Source organism: Zootoca vivipara, chromosome 6, assembly GCF_963506605.1.
Source record: "Zootoca vivipara chromosome 6, rZooViv1.1, whole genome shotgun sequence".
In the NCBI taxonomy this organism is placed as follows: Eukaryota; Metazoa; Chordata; class Lepidosauria; order Squamata; family Lacertidae; genus Zootoca; species Zootoca vivipara.
In genome coordinates this window covers 78,851,585-78,872,798 of record NC_083281.1, presented here as the reverse complement: position 1 = coordinate 78,872,798, position 21,214 = coordinate 78,851,585, and the positions used below count along the sequence as shown (strand labels likewise).

The window sequence follows — 21,214 nt, the reverse complement described above, 5'->3', positions numbered from 1 at the left end:
ATTGGGGCGGAGTGGGGGGTGGATACTTCCTGCGGCGTCGTGTTTTTTGGGGGGGGGGGGTGTTGGACAAATTATGCAACACGTTTCTTCCCCCCTGAGACTAGCAGGTGCTCAGTCTTTTCTCTTTGTGCAAAGAGGGACCGACTTTGCTTTCTTGTCCACAGAGTGCCTTTGGGGAGATGGCTGAGCACTGCCAAGATGCTCAATCAATGTGGCAGGAGCCCTATTCATGCCACTTCACAGGGAAGAAAAGGGGTTGGGGGCAGGCGGGTTGGGAAACACCTCCAAAGGAGAGCCAAGTTTAAACCCAGAAACTCACTGTAAATATTTATAAAGCTGCCGGGTTTGTCAGCCAAGATGGATGGGGCTTCATTAGTGCACCTCTTGGTGTCTGTTTGCATAGTGTCAAACCCCCAGTACAGGGGTTTTTTTGGGGGGGTGGGGAGCTAGGATTGGCTTTTACACTTTTTCACTGAGTATAAAGGGTGGAGGGGGGAGTCTACTGCATGGGTCCTCTCCTCTCCCCCCCCCTCTCCGGTTGTTAGTTGGGTGCAGGGTGCTTGAGTACAAAATACAGGCTTAATGCTGTATTTTCTGAATTCTGATTCCTTCGTGATGTCCACCATGGCCGTCTTTAGCAGATGCGGGGCCAGGGTGCTAATATCCGGCCAGCGCCCCCAAATTACCAGGGATAGTGTTGGGGTGGCCGTAGCTGCACACTACCAGTTATCGGGGGGCACAACTCTCCCCCATGCCGCTGCGGGAGAGTGATCCCCGCAGAGGCTTGGGAGTGAAGTTGTGCCCCTCCGAAGCCTCTGCGGGAGAACGCAGCTTCCCTCCCAAGCCTCCTCAGGAGGAGAGCGATTCCCGCAGCGGCTTGGGAGGCTTGGGAGGGAAGCTGCATGCCCGCCAGCCTTATGGTTGGCAGGGCGCAGCTAGCGGGCGTGCAGGGAAAGGGGAGGCCACTGGCAAAGCCACGCAGCTGGGGCACCCCTGAAAAGCCGTCGCCCTGGTGCGACACACCACTAAGCCCTATGGGAAAGATGACTCTGATGTCTACTTCCTTGTATTTGATAGTTCAACTGCACTTAAAGGTAAAGGTACCCCTGACCATTATGTCCAGTCATGGACGACTCTGGAGTTGTGGCGCTCAACTCTCTTTATAGGCCGAGGGAGCCGGCGTTTGTCCACAGACAGCTTCTGGGTCATGTGGCCAGCATGACTAAGCCACTTCTGGCGAACCAGAGCAGTGCACGGAAACGCCATTTACCTTCCTGCCAGAGCGTACCTATTTATCTACTTGCACTTGACGTGCTTTCAAACGGCTAGGTTGGCAGGAGTAGGGACCGAGCAACAGGAGCTCACCCCGTCGCGGGGATTCGAACCGCTGACCTTCTGATCAGCAAGCCCTAGGCTCAGTGGTTTAGACCACAGCGCCACCACAGCACACACTTCACATTTATTTAGATCTGGAATGAGGCATGCGTGTGTTTTGTGCTCAAGGTAGGCCTTTCCCTGTTCCCAGGGCACTGCCACAGCTGTGGAGCAGGTTTCACAGGGAAGCCTTTATCTGAATTTAGGCTGAAATCGGAACTAAGGCCCCATCTGCATAAATACATCTAAAGCAGTCATGCCCCCCCCCCCGAATCTTGGGAACTGTAGTTTGTTACGGGTGCTGAGAGTTGTTAGGAGTCCCCCTCACAGAGCTACAGTTCCCAGAATGCTTTAGCAATCAATTCCTCTACCCAGGGAACTTTTAAGAATTGTATCTCTGTGGGGACATTATTATTACAGTGGTACCTCGACTTACGAACAACTTGGCAACCGAATTTTTCGACTTACGAGTGGGGCAAATGGCCGCACGCTTACGAATTTCTTGACATCCGAACAGAAACCGCGGCGGTTTTAGATAGGGTTTTTTCGACTTACAAATTTTTAGGTGGGGTTGCTTCGACTTACGAATTTTTCATTTCCAATGCATTCCTATGGGAAATCGCCTTTCCAATGGCACTTTTTGACTTATGATTTTTTCAACCTACGAAGGTGCCTTCGGAACGGATTAAATTCGTAAGTCGAGGCACCGCTGTATTTATTTACCCTTCACCCTGAGGGTGAAGGTCTGAGTTTGGAGCACAACAAATTAAAATTCAGCATTGAAAACTGTTTCTGTGATGTTGTTTTTAATCACAACAAAATAAGGGTGGTCCTCCTTATGACGTTTAGCACCCTTAACAAATGGCAATCTCCAGAATTCTAGGGGAGGAAACCATGGCGCTTTAAAGTAGTATGGTGCTCCTTTAAATATATGGTGCAAGTGGGACCATAGGCTGCAATCATGACTATGTCTACTCTGAAGTAAGTCCCCCTGAATTCAGGGAAGGACCATAGCGCAGTGGCACAGAACACTGGATCTCTAATGACTAGATTGAAACAACGATTCCAGAGTAGAGCATTGCAGTCAAGCTTTTTAGGGTGGCTTGTTCGGTTTTATCCCAGCATTGTGATGGTAATTGCCTACTCTTTTCCACCTTTTCCCAGATAATAGATCCATTTGTGGAAGTGGAAGTAATCGGATTGCCTGTGGACTGCTGTAAAGAGCAGACAAGAGTCGTGGATGACAATGGTACAGCTTCTTTCTCCTCGCTCTTTTCTCTCCCCTCTGCATGATCCGCAGTCTCTGATATATTCAGCACATGAGAGCAAAGTTATGCTGAAGTTGCTTGCACCCACAAGGGTGACTGGAAACAAGAATTACTTGTGTGTGTGGTGTGAAGTCACCGTTGTGGGATGAGTTTTAATAGGTAGGAGAGGATATGTTGGTTGTAGTTTTTCTCTCTAGGCATCCACTTGTGGGTTGAATGGTTTTAAAATCCCACCCTTGGCCACAATTTTTTTAAAACAACATAGGAATTAGGCTGCAAGCCTTCTTTTGAGCAAGTCCAGCTATGAAGTAAACTGGCTTCCCCCTTCTTACCCCATTTAACAAAGAACCAGGCAACAGCTTGCAAAAATAAGATTGACTTAGTTTATAATCATGCATTGGTTCACAGCAACGGTAGAAGCAAAAACTACGGAGGCAGAATATTTATATTTCCAGTATAACCAGTCTTAGGCATGTGTCTGGGACTGGAGCAAGCACAGGGTTCATCTGCCCTCATGGCTGGCCAAACAGAAGGGAGAGGAACAGGAAGCACTATATGCTCAGGGCAGGGGAAATGACATCATACAGAGCCCTCTCTACCAATTGTATTTCTATGGCCCAAGTATCTGCCTGTCACCAATACAGCTCTGTGGACATAGACCCTTCTCGTGCTAACTAGCAAGAATATGCAATTACTAGGTTTGTCTGCTGATTTCCCACCATATTTCACATACCATATTTCTCTGAAATGCCAGTTCAGCTCTGCAGCTTTAAGCCCAAAACCAAGGAAAAAATCCCTCAGCAAAGGCCACTTCCTTCCAACAACCACTCCCTGTTACCTTCTCCTTATTGTCAAAAGTGAGATTGTAAGCTCCTTGCAGCAGGGACCAGACTGTTATGCTTTTAGAAACACACCCTTTTAGAGTTGACAGAGACCTTAGTAAATGGAAGGATCTGAGATTGGTCCGCAAAGGGCCATAAATCATGGGTGACCTTGCAGCATTCACAGGGAAAACTATTTCATCCATAGGCTACTGTGAACCAGCTCTCATCCAGGATTCAGCCATAATGAAACTCTCATGCTGTCCTCCACCTCTTTATTTCCCTTTGCAGGTTTCAATCCAATGTGGGAAGAAACTCTGGTGTTCCCTATTTGCATGCCAGAAATCGCCCTGATTCGGTTCTTGGTGTGGGATCATGACCCTATCGGGAGGGATTTCATCGGACAGAGGACAATATCGTTTACAAGCATGATGCCAGGTTACTTATTTATTTTGTCTATATACAGTACCACCTTTTCTTCCGAGGAACTCAAGGTGGTAGGTGTACATTTTATCCTCTCAACAACCCTCTGAAGTAGATTAGGCTGAGAGATTGTGACTGGCTCTAGGTCACTTCATGGCTGAGCGGGGCTTCGAACCCTGGCCTCCCAAGTGCCAGTCCAATACTCTAACCCCTATGCCACACTGGCTCTCCACAGAAGGTGGCAGCTCTTTCCTTTGAGAGAACTGATGAGCCATTTAGTAGATGCTGGTCTATTAGGGCAAGCAGTGCATTGCCTTGCTAACTTCAGCCTGCCCCCACCTGTCTGCCCTTTTGCAGTAATTCCAGAGGGTGGTCCCGGCTGTCAGGTGCCTCCTCCTTGGTAGTACTCAGCTTGGAGAAAAGGAAGGGGACCAAAGCAGAAATGCTTGCCTCTGGCTCCACCTATTGTTGGCATCCCTGCCTTCTACCCCATCAGTCTCAAATAGCACCAGCCATCGATAGCTGAGGTTCCTCTTTATCCCAGTGGTGCCCAATCCGTTCCTCTGCTACGTAGAGTAGCCCATCTGAAGGGTTGTTTAGAATCATGTCTTCCATCCCGATCTCCTTGTATCAGTAGATGTTCTGAAGAAGGTTGGCATCTTCAATGCCTCCATGTGAAATCCAGGTCCCAGGGGTTGTTGTATGCAATTGTTATCCCTAGTCGGCGTCAACCTGCTGAAGTTAAATGGACATGACTAACTTGGGTCCACTAATTTCAATGGGGTTTATCCTGGGGAGGACTTGAGACACAAGCCTGAGAATTTGGCTACTGTGAGGTCGCACAGGTGACAAGTGATGGAAATAGGAGCAGGATTGGTCCACAGCAGCTCTCATTAAGGTCTGTAGGACATTGAGCAAGTTTGCTGGGTCAAGCAAGGGTAGGGAACCTCAGGTTTGGGGAGCCAAATGCCACCATCCAGGGCTCTCTGTCTGTTCCTTGTGACTATCTCCAAGGCCATGTCCACTGTCCTGGGCATATTCCTCACTGGCCTTGAATGGTAATAGTGCCTTATGCTTGCTGGTGTGTGTGTACATGTGCACATGTGCAGACACTACTGTTTTTTTGGGGTGCATTCTTAGAATATAGCCTACTGTACAAAGGTAAAATGTCAGATCTGTTGCCTCACCCACTTCCCCCCTTGGCCGCACCAAGCGCTGGCATGCAGCCTTCAGAAGGCTATCCACAAGGGAATGTGGCCCTTGGGCTGAGAAAAGCTCCTCTCCTCTGGGGTAAAGAGAAAAGAAAGGAAGAAAATCAGCTCCTTTTGATAAACTGGATTAATCTGGGACAAAGTTAGCCCCAGTACACACCTTCACCTACCATATACGTGAATAGCTCCCAGCCATTTCTTTGAGAGGGGAGGAATCAAAGCACGGTACTGGAAGATACTGGGAGGGGGCTGGCCTCTTTTGAGTTTGTGTGCTTGTCTGGATCCTCTCCCTGGTTCCTCTCCCTGCCTTTCCCTCCCACCCACCGCTAATCATAATGATGGGCACTTTGTGACTTGGTGGTTATATTTGCCAGCTCCTAATTTGTACAACTCCAGCTTGATAGGAAGGATTTCTTAGTCAATGGGGTAAACTTCAAAGCCTTTCTTGAAAGAAACCAGGGTCTCTTTCTCTGCTCTCATTTTTGTTGGCCGAGCACCAGTGGCTGCAATTACCGACTATAATGTTAAAGCAGCCTGGTGGCTGAGTATCTGCAAAATTCAGAGGCTTTTAACAAATTCCCCCCTTCCTTCAAACCCTCATCCATTTCTCTCCCCCCCCTCCTTTTTTCTGCCTTCCCGATTCAGATAAAAGCACCCTGTGTTGTTGTTCTGATTTCCCCTCCTCCTTGTTCTCCATCTTCTTCAAAGCAGAGGAAACTTGGCAAGGGAAAAGTTTTTTTGAGAGAGAGAGGAGGAAGGAATCCATCTGGCTTTTAAAAAGAGAGCGAAGAAAAATAAAAGAGAGAATGAATGAGAGGCATTTCTGATTATGACATTAATAATTGTTCCCAGCAGAGCAGGGAATCAATTAGGAATTCCAGGATTGACAGCTGCAATAATCAAAGAGGAATGGTGTTATTTGATGACCGGGGTGGGGTGGGGAGTTGGGGTATGGCTCCAGACTCCTGCAAATGGTCCTCTTCCCAGGCAAGTTGTAGGTGGTAGCGAGTTATTTAAAGAGCCGAAATAAACATTTGGGTGAGTGGAAGTAGGACGGAGCAAAAACAGCCCCTCTAAATACTCTGTGCAATTTATGGGCAGTGGCATGGGAGGACTTTGCTGAAAATGGATGAGGCCAGAAGTGAAATTCTCCCAACAGTTTTCTCAGAAAACTCTCTCTGCTTGTTTCAGTGACTGGTTGCACTGGGATCACTCTTGGATCAATTTGCAGTCCGTCAGTGTCCCTAGCAGGTCTCTGCAGTCTATGTTCCTGATTGTAGGATGGCCAGGAGTAACGTTGGAGAATGGTGTGGAGACTTGGACCTTCTGGGTGCAAGGCTACCCGTGAAGCAGCCCCTCCTTTGGCAGACCCAAACTGCTTTGCCAACTTATTTCCTTCCTCCTCACTCCCTGTTGGCACCTGACCATGTGAAGTGTGTGTGTGTGTGTGTGTGTGTGTGTGTGTGTGTGTGTGTGTGTGTGTGTAGCTTATGGGCCCTTCTTGGTCTTCCTTTGTTCACCTCTTCATATTCCTCACTGAACCCTCAGTTAGAAATAGCGGGGGTGGTGTTCTGAGCCAAGGCTCGAACCCTAAATTTCAAGGGCTCTTAAAAAACAACCTTGCTTCAGGTAGGACACAAGCTTTTAATGCCTTTATATTCTTCTCTGGCTCAGATCTAGATCTGGACCAGAGAAGAATTCCAAGCCCGCTCCCTTGATCATTTCATTCTTCCCTGTCCCCAAAAGCCATCGCCACTAGAGCTCCCAGCATGTTTCCTCTTTCCTTGGGTTGTGGAGAGAGAAGCAGAGAAGAGTGTTTTATTTCTCCTTTTCTGCATTCACTCTGGGAAACAGAACACCTGGGGAGACCATAGGAGGTGGAGGGGGGCTAAACTTCTAGCATGCTGTTACCCACTGCATCATAAGAGATGCATCCTGCCAGCTCATCCCTGCTGTTGTTCCCACAGCTGCAGCAGCTTGAAGGCAGGAAAAAGGAAAGGAGGATTATATTGTTGGGGGGGGGGGTTGGAGGCTGATGGGAATGGCTTTTAGGGAAGAGGAGGGAGAGTGAAGATGGGCAGCAGTAATTTTGCTGAGCCTCTTAGGAGAAAAAAAATATTTGGGGGGGGGGTTTTTTTAATAATTTCTGGTGCTGCCTCTCAGTAGACTTTTAACATGCTCCACCCAGGATTTCCCTGACCGCATTATTACAGATTTTCTCTATCTTGCACCTACCACTTCATTGTATTAAGAGGCTATTTTTAATATTAAATGGTTTATAAAGGCTTTAAAGTGAATTAATAAATATTTATGGGCAGAAAAATGCAGGCAGGGGACAGGCAGGTCCCATTTCACTGATTTTTTCCAGGGCAGGATAAATTCTCCAACTGTTTCTTGGGTTGGGAGCTCTGACCCTGACCATTAGGTCCAGTCGTGACCGACTCTGGGGTTGCGCGCTCATCTCGCATTATTGGCCGAGGGAGCCGGCGTATAGCTTCCAAGTCATGTGGCCAGCATGACAAAGCCGCTTCTGGCAAACCAGAGCAGCACATGGAAACGCCGTTTACCTTCCCACTGTAGCGGTTCCTATTTATCTACTTGCATTTTGACGTGCTTTCGAACTGCTAGGTTGGCAGGAGCTGGGACCAAGCAACGGGAGCTCACCCCATCACAGGGATTCAAACCGCCGACCTTCTGATCAGCAAGCCCTAGGCTCAGTAGTTTAACCCACAGCACCACCTGGCTATTTTTATTTTTTGCTCCCACTCCAAGTACCAATGCCTGCAAACTGCATATTGACATTACACTTTGCGTTCTCCACAATGACCCCGACATGGCATTGTTTTGGGGCATTTTGACCAAGGATAGCAGCCACCAACCCACCCCAAAAGGTGGAAAAGATTCAGAGAAGATTCTTCAAAGCAGCCTTTCTCTAGGTGTGGGGTGAGGGTGAGAAAGAGAGAGATCCCAGAAACTTTCTTGGATAAAAATGTCTTCTGAGAAATTTTGGCTCACCTATAGTCATTTCCAAGTAAATCCATGGTGAGTTCCAGAGATCCTTTCCACTGAATCCTCTTCCTACCTTCATTGCTTCCTTTGCCTATTTTCCTTCATATTTCTCCAACAGTTTCCCCTGGTTTTTCTGGGATGTGGGGGGGGGGGGGGAAGAGGAGATTCTGATCTCAACTCCAAGTTCTCTGGACTTCTGAGACTTCATAGAATCATAGAGTTGGAAAGAGATCCTGATGGTCATCTGGTCCAACCCCCTACAATTGAGGAATGTGCAACTGTCCCATGTGGGAATTGAACCTGCAAACTTGGTGTTATCAGCACCACGCTCTAACTAACTGTGCTATCCAGGCCCCAGAGGAACTAGCTGGATGTGTGCTTTACCTACTTCCCTTGCTTTTCAGGCTATCGGCATGTCTACCTGGAAGGCATGGAGGAGGCGTCCATCTTTGTTCATGTAGCTATCAATGAGATATGTGGTAAGGTGAGTAATCACAGGCCTTGAGATGGGGAAATTTGCCCCTTTCCATTGAGGAGCATTTGGTAAGATTCTCATCTGGTGACTTGAGAGCCCTTTAAAACCACGTTGCTCTACTGTTTTTCTCTAAATCAGGGTTGCATCTTAAACCTCATGGAGAATGCTCTCTGCTAGGAACCCCTCCACTGAATTGGGGTGAGAGGTCCCTCGCATGTCCACATGTGTGTGCTCTTGCACATGCTCACTCCTGTGGTCGTAGGGTCACCTACCTGCAGATCAAACCATATGCAAGGGTGCAGAATTTGCTTCAAAAAGCCACATGTTGTTAAGACTGCAATGTCTTATTTGCAGTCCGGAGTAATTAAGCCATGGGTTGTATCCAACTAAGTTTTATTCAGAGCAGACCCATGGAAACTAAGGGACTCAAGGGAACCAACTTTACCGTTTGACCCCCTTATCACAGCAGCTCCACTTGCTACCGTTCTGTTTCTGGGCACAATTCAGAGTGTTGGTTATGGCCTATAAAGTCCCATACAGCTTGGGTCCAGGCTATGCAGTAGGAAAGATTATATCTAAGAGGGATGCCCTTCTTGCAGTCCTGCTCCCCTCACAGGCATGCTTGATGGGGATGTGTGACAGGGCCTTCTTGGTGGCTGCTCCCAGACTCTAGAACCCAAACTGGCTCCCTCCTTGTTTTTCTTTTGCTGCCAGATGAAGACTCTTTTATTCCAACAGGGAACTGCCTTTTTTTTTTAAAGGAAATGGCTTTTAATAGTACTATGCTATTTCTGTTGTCTGTATTTTAAGAGATTTTTTTTTAAATTGCTTTTAATTCTATTAGAGTTTGATTACTTTTTAGCAATTACCTTTTTGTATTTTACCTGCGTTGTTTTCATTTGCAAAAGCCACCTTGGGTCCCGGTCAGCAGGAAAAAAAAGGCAGAATATAAATGATAAGAATAAATATTAACGCTCATTAATTTTGATGGGTCTGCTCTGAATAGGACTAATGTTGGAGACAACCCTAGATTTCCAAGGGGGTAGATGAAAAGAAGAGGTAACTAGTTTTCTTGGCAAAGGCAGCGAGCAAGACAGAACCCCGCTTTCCCCTTTGCCCTGTGCCCAATGCTTTCAATAATCAAGCCTTTTCAGCAGATAGAAAACCAGAGACATGAGTGAGTAGTTTTTATAAGCAGGGTTTTTCACATGTCATCTTATGAGCTGGAGGAGCCTTCCTCTCCCTCCCCCAAATTTTACCTTGAGATGGGGAAGGCAGTGGTGGTGTCTTTATATGCTCCAAGATGTCATGAACTGGCTGGATACAGAGGAATGGTGGGAGGCACCAGCTGGGGAACCTCCAAGGGAAGAAGGCTCAGAGCCCAGGGATTGGCAGTCGGATGACGATGGGTGGTCAGAGGAAGAAGACTGGGAGGAGGAGGTGTTGGAAGCTGAAGAGGTAACAGGGCTTAGTGAGCTGGGAGAGTCTGTGGCAGATAGGAGTCCAGAAGCAGGAGAGGAGAGAGGCCAAGATTGTCTCCCCCCCTCCTGCTGCAACAAGCTTCCCTCACCGCTGCTGGTATCCCAGGACCAGGATAGGCATGCAGAGGGAGGAACAGAGATATGCATGCAGGCACAGTCTCAGATTGCTTGAAAATGATCCAGGGAAGGAGGAGAAATGGCCTTTAGTCTCCATAGCTGCCTCATAGGGGGAAAGACCTACTGAGAAGAGTTCCTGTGCTCATTAGGCCCGGCACGCTTTGTTTCTTCCACTATGGAGTTAACTTAACTTACTCTGTGTGATTTATTGCTGACCCGCTCCTGTCACCCTATCCTAGTAGAACATCTTGATTGGGAGTGCTCATCCCAGCATCCTCAGCAAGAAAAGGGCACATCACCCCCTGTTTTCCTTCATGCTCCTTCTGCATTGTGTTTTCCTGTACACTTTTAATTTTGCGTGGAGACCCCCCAAATTGATTTCATCCTCGTCAATTGCTTAGAAGCCATTTTGGCAAGCAAGCGGTATGTAAATTAGCAGGTGATGATTCCCTTTGAGGAGAAGGTCCCAGGGCTGCAAACAAGGCTGGGGATTCACTCCAAGCTTCCTCATAAGCATTGGATTCCTATAGCCAGAGTAGGTGAGGGGAAGCCACCAGATTCATCACCAGAAAACAAAACAAAGGGGTGTCCCAGTAACGTTTTACGGCTCCTCTGTGCATGTGACCATTATCTGAAGGGCTGTCACATGGAAAATATGGAGCAAGCTTGTTTCCTGCTGCTGCAAGAGGGTAGGACCCGAGCCAATGGATTCCAATTGCAAGAAAGCAAGATTCTGACTAAAGGTTAGGAATAACTTTTGGACAGTAAAAGCTGTTCGAAATGGAACAGACTCCCTCAGAAGGAGCAGGTGAACTCTGCTTTCCTGGAGGTATTTAAACAGAGGTAGGTGCTCACCTGTCAGGGAATCTTTAGCTGTGATTCCTGCATTGCAGAGGGTTGGGCTGTATGAGCTGCATCTAGAAGACTAGTTGCAGTTATGTCCTTGCATGGTAGCTAGATCTTTCCCCTCTCCTCTCCTATATACAACACTGGAATTCACTTGGACCATAACTAATAAAGTTATGGAATATGCTTCCATAACATATGACAGGCACGTCCAACAGGTAGATCGTGATCTACCAGTAGATCATTGGACTTCTGTGGTAGATCCCTGGCTCCCCCCCCCCAAGGAGCTCAACAAGTTTGGCTCCCCTAAAAGAAGCTCATCATTTTTGCCCTGCACCCCTAAAAACTATGGCTTTCCCCCTCCCTAAAAAAGTTCAACAACTTTGTCCTGAACCCCTAAAAAGGGGGTAGATCAGTGCCAGTTTTTAGCTCTGTGACTAGATCGCAGTCTCTTGGGAGTTGGCCACCCCTGACATATGATGATAGTGGACAACCAGCAAGCCTCCAGATGTTCTTGGACTCCCAATTCCCATTAAATTTTGGGATTTCCCCCCCCCCTACATCACTCTTCATTAAAGTCTCTCAAGGTGGCATGCTATGAAAAGAATGCCAGCCAACGCCCCACCACCACCACCACCACTGCATCAGCAAATGTATAAAATCCTACAAAATCAAAACAACAGAAGCAGGAATTAAATGGAACTTTCATGTGCTTGGGCAATATACCAGATGTTGGAAAGGGAGAAACTACTGGGGAATGTCCTTCATGTTCCTCTTGTGAGCTTCCCAGAAGCATCCTGCTGGCCACTTTTGAAAACAGGGTACTTGAGAAGATAGGTCTTCTTTTTTGTCTACCTCGACAAGGCCCTTCATATGTTTCTACATCAGTATGTTGCGTTGTGGGGCTGGGGTTCTATATCTCATTAAAACGGGGGGCTTATCCACACAAAGATCCTGATTCAACTCATTGCCACCCCTGCTTGCCCTGGATATTTTTGAAAGAAAACCTTGCACTGTGTAAATTAGCAACGTAATGTGTAGTTTGGCCCTGTCTTAACTGTCCCTCTGCCCATCTCTTTGAGGCATTCGGCCTCGCTTGAAAAAGCACCTCCACACTTTGAAACTAATTAATTAAAGACTGGGAGGTAGATAGAGGGGACAGGAATGAGATGGTTGCGGGGAGGAGAGAAAAATATACCTCCTCACCAAAATGCAGCTTCTCAGCCGTGCTGCTGCTGTTGTTGCATAGCCCTAATTAAAGGCAGGGAAAATGTGACAGGAGATGGTAATTAGGGCAAGGAAAATGTACTGAAAAGAACAAGCAAGCCTCTGTCTGGGTTCAAGCAGCTCAGGAGGAGCCAGAGAGCATCTAATTCCAGATTCTCCGGAACCTATGGGGAAGAAAGAAGAGTCTGAGTGTTGCTTGGCAACACGTGCAAAGGATGGTCAGGCAGAGAGAGAGACAGAGAGTTCGGGGGGGGGGGGAGGCTCCACCTCTACCAATCTTAAAAGAAGGGAAGCCAGGAGGATAAAAGTTAAGACTTGAAAGCAACTTGAGTCTCTCTCTCTCTCTCTCCTTATAGAGCTCTGTGGGTCTTTCATACAGTTGCGTGTGAAGACCCCCCAAACCCCCTCCAAAACAAATCACACAAAATATGTGTTTAAGGATTTTCTGGCATCAATTTGGCCACAGCTTTATTGATTACAGCATGTGTGTGGTTGCTTGGGCATTGGTTCGGACTACCTGAACCCGCAAGGCAGGAATAGGACTGACAACTGGAACCTCCAGAGGTCAGTAAGGGAAAACATACTGGGGGAGCACAGAGGTGGATTTCCACCTCTTAGTTCGCCCCAGGTGCTCCAAGGAACTCTGGCATGGCCCTACCCCTGAGAGGGGATCGGACAGAGCAAATTGAGACCCTGGATTCCTTTAACGGAATTCCCTAGCAGCAGCAACAAAAATGAGGGGCAGGCACAGCCAATCCATAATCCGCTCCACCAAAGAATGAATCAATGCCTAACCGCCAGCCTTACAAAGTTGTGACGATTTGCTACACGGTAGGCAAAAACAAAATGGCATCAGCCAAGTGGCAAAATTCCTACCGGGCCCCTGCTCCAAAAACAGACGACCCCTAGGCAGGCATGGCAAGGTCAAAAACACAACCTTAAATTATAGGGAGGGAGATCCGCTGCACGATGAGAAAGAGATAGTACTTTGCCTCGTGCAGCCCCTTAAATAGCCCCCTAGTTGCCAATGAAACCCCAACCGACAGGAAATTTTCCTCAGCAACAAAGGGGCAACCAATGAAGTGAGGAGGTCATCCAAACGGGCCCGCCCCAGCAACATGAAGGCAGTTGGGTGATCTCACAGCAACACGTGGCTCTCCATGATTTGGAGGACATGATTTCCAAAGTTAAAAACAACATTCAGCTGGTTTCTGCTATCTACAAGCTGTGCTGCAGGCGGGGCACTTGTATCGGTTTGTGTCAAGGCTGGGGATGAATGAAACTAGTTTCTCATTTCCCCAATTTTACATTGATTTCTGCACATTTCTACATCGGTTTGTGATTTTTTTATTTTTAAAGTCCTCATGGAAATTCATCAGCATTTAGTTGGGATCTTCTCACCGTCACTGATTTCTTTGTAATTAGCTCTAACGTCCATAATTCCCAAGCAATTTCCCCTAATATAACACAATTTTGTATGTTGCTTTCATGCTAAGCAGGCATCCCCAAACTGCAGCCCTCCAGATGTTTTGGCCTACAACTCCCATGATCCCTAGCTAACAGGACCAGTGGTCGGGGAAGATGGGAATTGTAGTCCAAAACATCTGGAGGGCCAAAGTTTGGGGGTGCATGTGCTAAAATATGTGCTGTGTGCATTTTTATCCTTGTACATGCATTTTTGTACACATTCACACTTTCTGAAACAATACATAGACCAAAACACAGCAATCTTTCAAAAGTCACCTCTCTTTTTCTCAAATTTTGCAACGTAGTTCTCTGGCCAAGCAATGTGTACAAAAATGTATATAATGGGCAAAGTGCACATCTATCTATCTATCTATCTATCTATCTATCTAGCTCCTGCCAACCTAGCAGTTCGAAAGCACGTCAAAATGCAAGTAGATAAATAGGAACCGCTACAGCGGGAAGGTAAATGGCGTTTCCGTGTGCTGCTCTGGTTCGCCAGAAGTGGCTTTGTCCTGCTGGCCACATGACCTGGAAGCTATACGCCGGCTCCCTCGGCCAATAATGCGAGATGAGCGCGCAACCCCAGAGTTGGTCACGACTGGACCTAATGGTCAGGGGTCCCTTTACCTTTACCTTTACCTTTACCTTTACCTTTACCTATCTATCTATCTATCTATGAAATAATGTGTATCTCAGACAAAATTGTCCACAAGCATGTGTCTATTAGGAGAAATTATGAAGACTTTTTAATATATATAAAAAATTGCAAACTGATACGGAAACGTAGAGAGCTAAATTTAAATGGGATAATGGGAAATGGAGAGAAACTAGAATTGGCAGGTTTGCCTAACCCTAAGTGCAGCTGGTCCCTGCCAAAGCAGAGTTGACCAGTGGAACCAACAGTATTTGGGAGTTGTCTAATCAGGAGCTCCCGAGCACAGCTGATCCCTGCTGAAAGCAAGGCTTGCAGTAGGTGCTGATCGGCCGACTGAATCCAAGCCCCATTTTCAACTAAGATCTTCGTTTGCAGCCCAGATGAAGCTCAAGCCGTGTTACAAAGGAACATTTTTCCTTGGGAGAGATGACTTGAACTCAAGCTGGCTTTGCAAAAGCTGCAACGAAAGAACCAGTGGAGCAGTCGGAGTGATCCTCAAATTCTTTATTTGCTTCCTTTATTGTCTCGTTGCGTTCCTGTTGCCAAAATCCGTGTTCCTCTTTGTTCTCTTCATTTGGACAAGGCTTCTGTTTTCTGAAGGGAGCCTTCCTGCCTTTAATAGCTTCCTTGACTCTGCTTGTTAGACCACGCTGGCATCTTCTTGGCCCTGCCGCCGCCTTCACTGATCTGTGGTGTGCATTCATTGCAGATGAGCTGCTATTATTGGGGCGCCGAACAATCCATGAGCGTTCTGGAATAAATTGACCCTCTTACTTCCTTTTACCATTCCCTTCAACTTTTTATTTTTTGGGGGGAATTTCGTCTTTTGAAATCAAATGTGATTTCCCTAACAACTGTCCACTTACATAGAGATTGGTTTTGATAGCCCTGTGATTACTTTGGCTCCCACTTAGCTCAACAACAACTTACACCAGGGCAGGCTGTGCTCATTGAGCTATGTGCTATGTGCTATGCAGCAGGGGGTTACAGGCTCAGTCCTAGCATCTCCACAATGGGCTGGGAATGTCACTTGTCTGAAATCCGTATAAACACCCATACTCTGCCTCTCTCCCCCAAAGTCTTTGGTGTGTATGTGGCATGCCTGATGTGTCTATTACAAGCAGCAACAGAAAACTCCTCATTCACTGATGGCATAATAGAATGGTGTCTTAACCTGGCCACCTAAAAGTCAATAATAATATTGATGCCGCAGAAGTACATTGGGAGGGCTGTTCCACAGCTTGGGTGATTGTGGCACACCAGGAAAGGTAATAATTGGGAAAGGCTATAGCTAAGGTGAAAATTAGGTCCAAACTTCAAGAAACCTCAGTCACAGATGGTGAAGACGATGCTAAGCAATGTCCTGATGCAACAAGGCAACTTCCTTACACAGAAAACAAATTACGGAACAATTCACACATCTGTGGTAGCTGTAGGGGAGGTTTCCATGGAGGAAAGTTGGACAAGTTTATGCAGGAACAGCTGATCTTCAGATACACAGGTTTCAAACCATGTACAGTGGCGCCTAGCAAGACGAATTTAATTCGTTCTGTGAGTCAATTCGTCTTGCGAAAAATTCATCTTGCGAATCCCATAGGCATGCATTGAATTGTTGTTGGGTTTTTTTGCCCATAGGAACACATTAATTGAATTTCAATGCATTCCTATGGGAAACCGCAATTCACTAGATGAATTTTTCACAAAACTAATTCGTCTTGCGAGGCAACCTCCAATCGCAAAACCCATTCGTCTAGCAAAAAATTAGTCTAGCAGGGCATTCGTCTAGCGAGGTACCACTGTATAGGTTTATAGGTGAAAAGCAGTGGTTTAAATTGCGCCTAGACTGGAAATCATTGAGGTTCTTTAAACTCCACGGAGGGGTGTTCTAGCTGGTGGGTCCTACTGCTGTATTTTGAGCTGGCGGAAACTTCTTCGTACTCTCCAGTTGCAACCCCATGTACAATGCACTGTAGGAATTTAACCTACATACTACTGGGGCAAAGATGCCTGCCAGATCAGTCCAGTGACCCACCTATGTAGTCCAGCATCCTGTTCCTGCAGTGGATGTCTCAGAGACCCCTGTGGGAAATGCCCAAGGAAGACCTGAGCACAAGAGCACTCTCCCCTCCTGTGGTTTTCAGCAGTTGGTGTTCAGAAGCATTCCTGCTCTGACCATGAAGGCAGAGCATGGCCATCACAGCTGTTTGTTGTTGATAGCCTTATCCTCCATGAATTTTGTCCAGTCCTCTTTTAAAGCTATCCAAGTTGGCTGTAACCAGTATAGCTAGGTTAACTACATAGGTCAACAAAAGAGGTTGAAAGACTCTCTCAAGGCAAATCTAAAACAACATAGTATAAACACCAACAACTGGGAAACACTGCGAGTGCTCCAGTTGGAGAACAGCCTTTACCAAAGGTGTCATGGACTTTGACGATGCTCGACTTCAGGACGAAAGGGAGAAACATGCTAAGAGGAAGGCATGCTTGGCAAACCCTCACCATGATCAACTCCTGCCTGGAAACCTATGTCCCCACTGTGGAAGGGCGTGTGGATCCAGAATTGGCCTCCACAGTCACTTACGGACTCACTGTTAAAACGGTGTTTATGGAAGACAATGTTACTCGGCTACGAGTGATCGCCAAAGAAGATGAGAAAAAGATAGCTAGGACATTTCATAATGGCACAGGCCATACTTAATTTCTTTGAAGCTTGAGCAACTTGGACACCCTTTAAGCTTTGCATGTTCATGCGCGCGCACACCATTTTACCTTAGGCTTCCCCACCTCTTGACTAAAGGCAATTTTCAGCCTGTTTAACCTCCTTTGATCAGTGCCACATAATTCTGACCCGCTTTGATTTCTCGCTTTCTGCCCGGGTGGCTTCTTGATGGATGGTTTTAATTTACAGCTGACTGACACTTCTTTTTTAAGCCCTGGCAGCAATTTGAGGCCTTGCTGGATTCCCATCCGAACCCTGTCCACCGAGTGTCGCTCTCTTTTAAGAGCATCAAAAGCCCCCCATTGTATCTTGCAGACTCATCCCGGTGCCTCTCCCCACCTTTCCAATTTCTTCCAATTTCCAAAGCTGATTGCTTTATTTCTTGTCTCAGTGTGCTCAAATCTATTACCTGCCCCTTGTTGCTTCTCATTACTATTTCTGTCTGCTTCAGTTTTTCTTGAAGCGAAGTCAACATGTTAATTCATAGCTCTAATCTTGCTAAGGAACAAACCTTTTGGGGGGGAGGGGCTTAATGAGACCATAAATCCATCCCACTGAATATTAAACCAAACGATGTTCAAGCAATGATGACTGGTGCCTATTGGGACTAGTTGGATGGAAGGCACAGAAGCTCACACCAGGTGGACCCAAGACAGGCAGCGCCCATCTTCCCCATCTTCCTCCCTGCTGTCTTCCATCCCTTTTGCTCTGTACTGATCCCACCCTGCGACCTCTATCAGGCCACCCCACCCTGGGGCAACTGGAGACCAGTCCAGGGCAGGGATAATGTTTTATTAGGGTGATTTTTTTTAAAGTAGAAATTGTGAGGCAGAAGGTTCTGTGGCTCATGTCATCAGCTAATTCAGTTCCCCATGGGAAATTGAGCTTCCAAACCCAGCAGAAAGTGCAGTTGAACTCCATGCCCATCAACTGAGGAATTAGTTCCTTCTCGGACACCACCTTCTGCCTTACACACACCCTGCGGGCCAATGTTGACCTGTTGGCAGTGTTGGGAAATAATTGGGGAATGCCAGTTAATCCTTAAGTCTCACATGTGTGGGGAACTACAAAGAATAAACAGCTGACTGCCTGAATTCAAAAAAGTATGTGGGGCTTGACTCACTCTTTAGCCAAAACAGCCCCCAGCAGAGTTTAAAACACAGATCTATGCAGTGTTTGCACAGTGTAGGAAATATACATTGTTAGACCTTTAAATGTCCCAGTATTAAGCACTTGCAATTGAGCTCCCCTGTCTTTACCCCTCTCAGAGGGAATACTGTAGACCACAAACTTTAGTAAGTTTAAATGCTTTACTTACAGTAGTCACAGGTCTCACTCATGCAATATTCAGTGCTGCAGCAGAAACAACACAGGCACGGTATTCTTGGTTGCAGAATACTGGAAGTTTATTCAAACATTGAGACTGGGCTAGGGAGCTCCAGCCTCATGTGTGTGGTCAGCTTGCATGGTTCAAAAAAGAAAAGAGAGGAACAGGAAACAAAACAATACTTTCTCCCTCCTCAAAGATGAGAGGGCGTGACCAGGCCAAGTCGTCTCTAGAAATTTACAGCTCTGTGGCCCTTAACCCTTTCATTCACTAACTAGCATAGATATGCATTGTTATGTTTGGCGGGCCCATTCATCTATCAAAGTTGGTCCATTGGCTGTGGGGAGATGAAGATCTGGCCCAGCTGGTTCCCTGCCCTGGCTTCTAGAGTTTGAAAATTGCTGAACAGACTGGTGCAAAGGTGGGCAGTGTAGTAGAGGCAAGTCTGAAGGCACTCCATGCCAAATTTGGGGGAGAAAATATATGTGCTTTTACCCAAGAGTTGTGTAACAGGTGTGTAGCTTTCATTAAAAAGGCACTTCTCCGGCCAATGTTAGTCAATTGATTTCCTTATTCTGCTGTTGCTAGGTAATGGTTTCTACCCGATTTTAGGAGTCTGAAAATATAGAAGCTTGTTGCTATGCAAGATTCTCACAGATTAGGCCTCAGTCTTGAAGAGTTTACAGTTCAGGTAGGCTGAGGTTAGAAGTTAAGTGTGAATGGAGGCAGGGAGGAGAAGTTTGCGGAGTTACATCTGGGTTATACAGCTACTGGATTTCTGATAAGCAGCTTTTGAAGGGAGGGGAGGGGGATTTAAGGGGCAGCTGTTTAACTGTGTATGCTTCATCTGCTGAATTTCCTCTTTTCCCAATGCTAACTTTAAAGGCTAGACTTGCCAGTTGACCTAAAACAACAACAGCCAAGTTGGCTCCTTCACTTTTTGCAGCTGTACAGTCATAGCTGCCAAGTTATCCCTTTTTTAAAGGGATTTTCCCTTATGCTGAATAGGCTTCCTCGCGAGAAAAGGGAAAACTTGGCAGCTATGGTACAATGCGCAGAAATCAGGCATGAAGCATATTCAGGTAGCTGCTGGAGCCCATGTGCCCTGGAATAGCCCACCTCTGACACTTAACCCTCAGCTCCATTCTTATTTTAAGAATAAGAAAAAGCATTACCGGTACCTGTTATCCTCTGGCACTCAGTGACTCTCAGGTGCCATTTTGGACTGGTTTCTGAATGGCCATGTAAGTTGGCTCATTCTGGAGCATTGTGCATATTTAGGGTTGCCAGACTCAATAGTGGACAGGACTTCTGTGCCTTTAATTGCCCTGCTCTCTTTTGAGTCTGGAAACCTTTAAGAGAAACCAGCAGATCCTTTGCTTGGAAATTAAACAAAGGGTCTGCTGGTTTCTCTTTAAGGTTTCCAGACTCAAAAGAGAGCAGGGCAATTAAAGGCACAGAAGTCCTGTCCTCTATTAAGTCTGTCAACCCTATGTATATTTGAGAGGGGGGGGGGGACGCAAAGGGAAAGATGGCTACCACCAAAAGCCATGGTGGTCACCATCTCTCTCTCTCTCATTTTTTTAAATGGCTCTCCAGTGGAAGAGGGGCCTGCTAATAGGGGAGACACACCATAGGCGGGCAATTTGCAGTGGGCTCTCTCAACCCAGCTGGGGTTTGCATGGCCTGCTTCCCAACTCTGTAGCCATCTCGGGCAATCTCTGGGGTGCAATCTCATTTTTGCCACTAGGTTTGGCTGGGTCATGGGAAGCAGAATATGTACAGTTTGTGCTGGCTGGGTCCAGTGTAGCATAAGGCCCTGCCCTCTTTGTGAATTAGCTCCAGGGCACAACCTGGGCTGTCTGGCTTGATTGTGCCAGAGAGCATTTGCTGCTCCTACAGCTAGTGAGCCTGCTCCCAGAATCCTCCATGCGACGTAGCAGCAGGTCCAGATCCTCTTCGAATTTGTCTGATCCTCACCAGTTGCGAGGCTGTTCCTCCAACCTAATGCAGTTATAAGGCACCCAGGTGGCGCTGTGGGTTAAACCACAGAGTCTAGGGCTTGCTGATCAGAAGGTCGGCGGTTCGAATCCCTGCAACGGGGTGAGCTCCTGTTGCTCGGTCCCAGCTCCTGCCCACCTAGCAGTTCGGAAGCACATCAAAGTGCAAGTAGATAAATAGGTACCGCTCCAAGCGGGAAAGTAAACGGCACTTCCGTGTGCTGCTCTGGTTCGCCAGAAGCGGCTTTGTCATGCTGGCCACATGACCTGGAAGCTGTACGCCGGCTCCCTCGGCCAATAATGCGAGATGAGCGCGCAACCCCATAGTCGGTCACGACTGGACCTAATGGTCAGGGGTCCCTTTACCTTTAATGCAGTTATACTTTATGGAAGATGTAAGGATATGCAAAATGGCACATAGGTACTAAATCCAACCAGTTCATGGTGCATGAATATAGTCACTTAATATTGTGGGTCCGCTTCAGAACCCCCAGTCTTGCAGACTCCTTTGTGGGGCAGTCCAAAGAGATTTCTGCCCTTTAACATGATAAAGACGGTTAATCCAGGCACACACAGGCCATAGTGGGAGCTGCTTCTGGGCATGTGCTTCGAATGCAAGAGAGCAAATACCTGCTGAGGGGAGCAGAACTTGATGTGTAGGGCAGCCCGGGGGTATTTGTGTGTGTGTGAACAGTTCTCCCTGAGTTTAAAGGCCAGAAATCTCTTTTAGAAGAACAGAGGCAGTACAGCAGCCACCTGGCCCGTCTCGTAAGTACTTCTATTATTATTTTTAT

The 21,214-nt window shown here is 47.0% G+C and overlaps 1 protein-coding gene across 3 annotated transcripts in view; it reads left to right on the top strand.

The window, feature by feature from the left end:
- PLCH2 (phospholipase C eta 2) overlaps positions 1-21,214 on the top strand; it is a 331,389-nt gene that overhangs the window by 293,223 nt on the left and 16,952 nt on the right. For all 3 annotated transcript variants that reach the window (XM_060276184.1, XM_060276182.1, XM_060276183.1), the window contains 3 exons: positions 2,539-2,623; positions 3,755-3,901; positions 8,511-8,590. In XM_060276184.1, coding sequence (XP_060132167.1) covers positions 2,539-2,623; positions 3,755-3,901; positions 8,511-8,590 — 312 coding nt within the window. The remainder of the gene's footprint in view (positions 1-2,538; positions 2,624-3,754; positions 3,902-8,510; positions 8,591-21,214) is intronic.